Source organism: Cebus imitator, unplaced genomic scaffold (assembly GCF_001604975.1).
Source record: "Cebus imitator isolate Cc_AM_T3 unplaced genomic scaffold, Cebus_imitator-1.0 Scaffold1598, whole genome shotgun sequence".
Classification (NCBI taxonomy): domain Eukaryota; kingdom Metazoa; phylum Chordata; class Mammalia; order Primates; family Cebidae; genus Cebus; species Cebus imitator.
In genome coordinates this window covers 5,873-7,718 of record NW_016108913.1, presented here as the reverse complement: position 1 = coordinate 7,718, position 1,846 = coordinate 5,873, and the positions used below count along the sequence as shown (strand labels likewise).

The window sequence follows — 1,846 nt, the reverse complement described above, 5'->3', positions numbered from 1 at the left end:
ACACAAAAAGTGTATGACTTAATGGGTTTTCACACATTTGGAGTTGTGCAACCAAATCCCCAATCAATTTCAGGGCACTTTCACTGCTCCCAAAAGAAACCCCATACCCATTAGCAGTCAATCCCCATTTTTTTTCCAAAATACCCCTGCCCTGGCAACCACTAATCTACTTTCTGCTTCTATAGATTTGCCTATACTGGACATTTCATATAAATGAAATCATGTAACATATGCTCCTTTATGATGTTCTTTTGTTTCTGTTTTGTTTTGTTTTAGAAACAGTCTTGCTCTGTCACCCAGGCTGGAGTGCAGTGGCGTAATCTTGGCTCTCTGAAACCTCCACCTCCCAGGTCGAAGCAATTGTCCTGCCTCAGCCTTCTGAGTGGCTGGGACTACAGGTGCACGCTGCCATGCCCAGCTAATTTTTTGTATTTTAGGAGAGACGGGGTTTCACCACATTGCCCAGGTTGGCCTCAAACTCCTGAGCTCAGGCAATCCGCTCACTTCGGCCTCCCAAAGTGCTGGGATTATAGGCATGAGCCACTGCACCCAGCCTGTTCTTTGTTTAACACGTTTTTCCAATTAATCTGTATTGTAGTAAGTATCAACCTCTATTTCTTTTTATTACTCAATAAGACTCCATTGTATGGATTTATACATTTATTTATTCATTTATAGGCCGAGCATGGTGGCTCATGCCTGTAATCCCGGCACTTTGGGAAGCTGAGGTGGGCGGATCACCTGAGGTGAGGAGTTCAAGACCGGTCTGGTCAATGTGGTGAAACCCCATCTCTACTAAAAATAGAAAAATTAGCTGGGTATGGTGGCAGGCACCTGTGATTCCAGCTACTCAGGAGGCTGAGACAAGAGAATTGCTGGAACCCAGGAGGCAGAGGCTGCAGCGAGCCGAGATCACACCACTGCACTCCAGCCTGAATGACAGAAGGAAACTCTGTCTAAAAAAATATATATAGGCCGGGCGTGGTGGCTCATGCCTGTAATCCAAGCACTTTGGAGGCCAAGGAAGGCGGATCACCTGAGGTCAGGAGTTCAAGACCAGCCTGACCAACATGGTGAAACCCCGTCTTAAAAAATATATATATATATATACAGGCTCTTTGAGGAAGACGTGGTCATAACTGTTGGTCCACACGCTCCTGCTCCTGGCTCATTGCTGTTCGCTCTTGCCAAGGAACAAGTCGGTCAGGAAGCCACGCAGCAGCCATGGATTTTAAGGATACCAGAAAAACACCTGTGGAGCCGGAGGTGGCAATTCACCAGATTCAAATCACACTAACAAACCGCAACATAAAATCCCTGGAGAAGGCGTGTGCTGACTTGATCAGAGGAGTAAAGGAAAAGAATCTCAAAGTGAAAGGACCAGTTCAGATGCCTACCAAGACTTTGAGAATCACTACAAGAAAAACTCCTTGTGGTGAAGGTTCTAAGACATGGGATCGTTTCCAGATGAGAATCCACAAGCAACTCACTGACTTGCACAGTCCTGAGATTGTCAAGCTGATGACTTCCATCAGTATTGAGCCAGGAGTTGAGGTGAAAGTCACCATTGCAGATGCTTAAGTCAGCAATTTTAATAAATGGATTACCAGTTGAAAAAAATATAGATATATATACTTATTTATCACTTGTTGGATATTTGGATTGTTTTCACTTTGAGGTGTAATGAATAATACTGCAGTGAACTTTCATGTACAAATTTTGTGAGGATGTATGTTTTCCATTCTTGAGTATATACCTGGGGGAGAATTGCTGGGTGATATGGTAACCCTATGTTTACACTTTTTTTTCTTTTTTCTTTTTTTCTTTCTTTTTTTTTTTTTTTTTT

At 43.2% G+C, this 1,846-nt stretch overlaps 1 protein-coding gene across 1 annotated transcript; it reads left to right on the top strand.

Moving 5' to 3' along the window:
• The first annotated feature begins 1,224 nt into the window (after nt 1-1,224).
• On the top strand, nt 1,225-1,613 carry LOC108299055 (40S ribosomal protein S20-like). The gene has a single exon (XM_037735950.1). It carries the CDS (start codon nt 1,225-1,227, stop codon nt 1,579-1,581), a length of 357 nt encoding a protein of 118 aa, XP_037591878.1. The 3' UTR covers nt 1,582-1,613.
• The last annotated feature ends 233 nt before the right edge of the window (nt 1,614-1,846 follow it).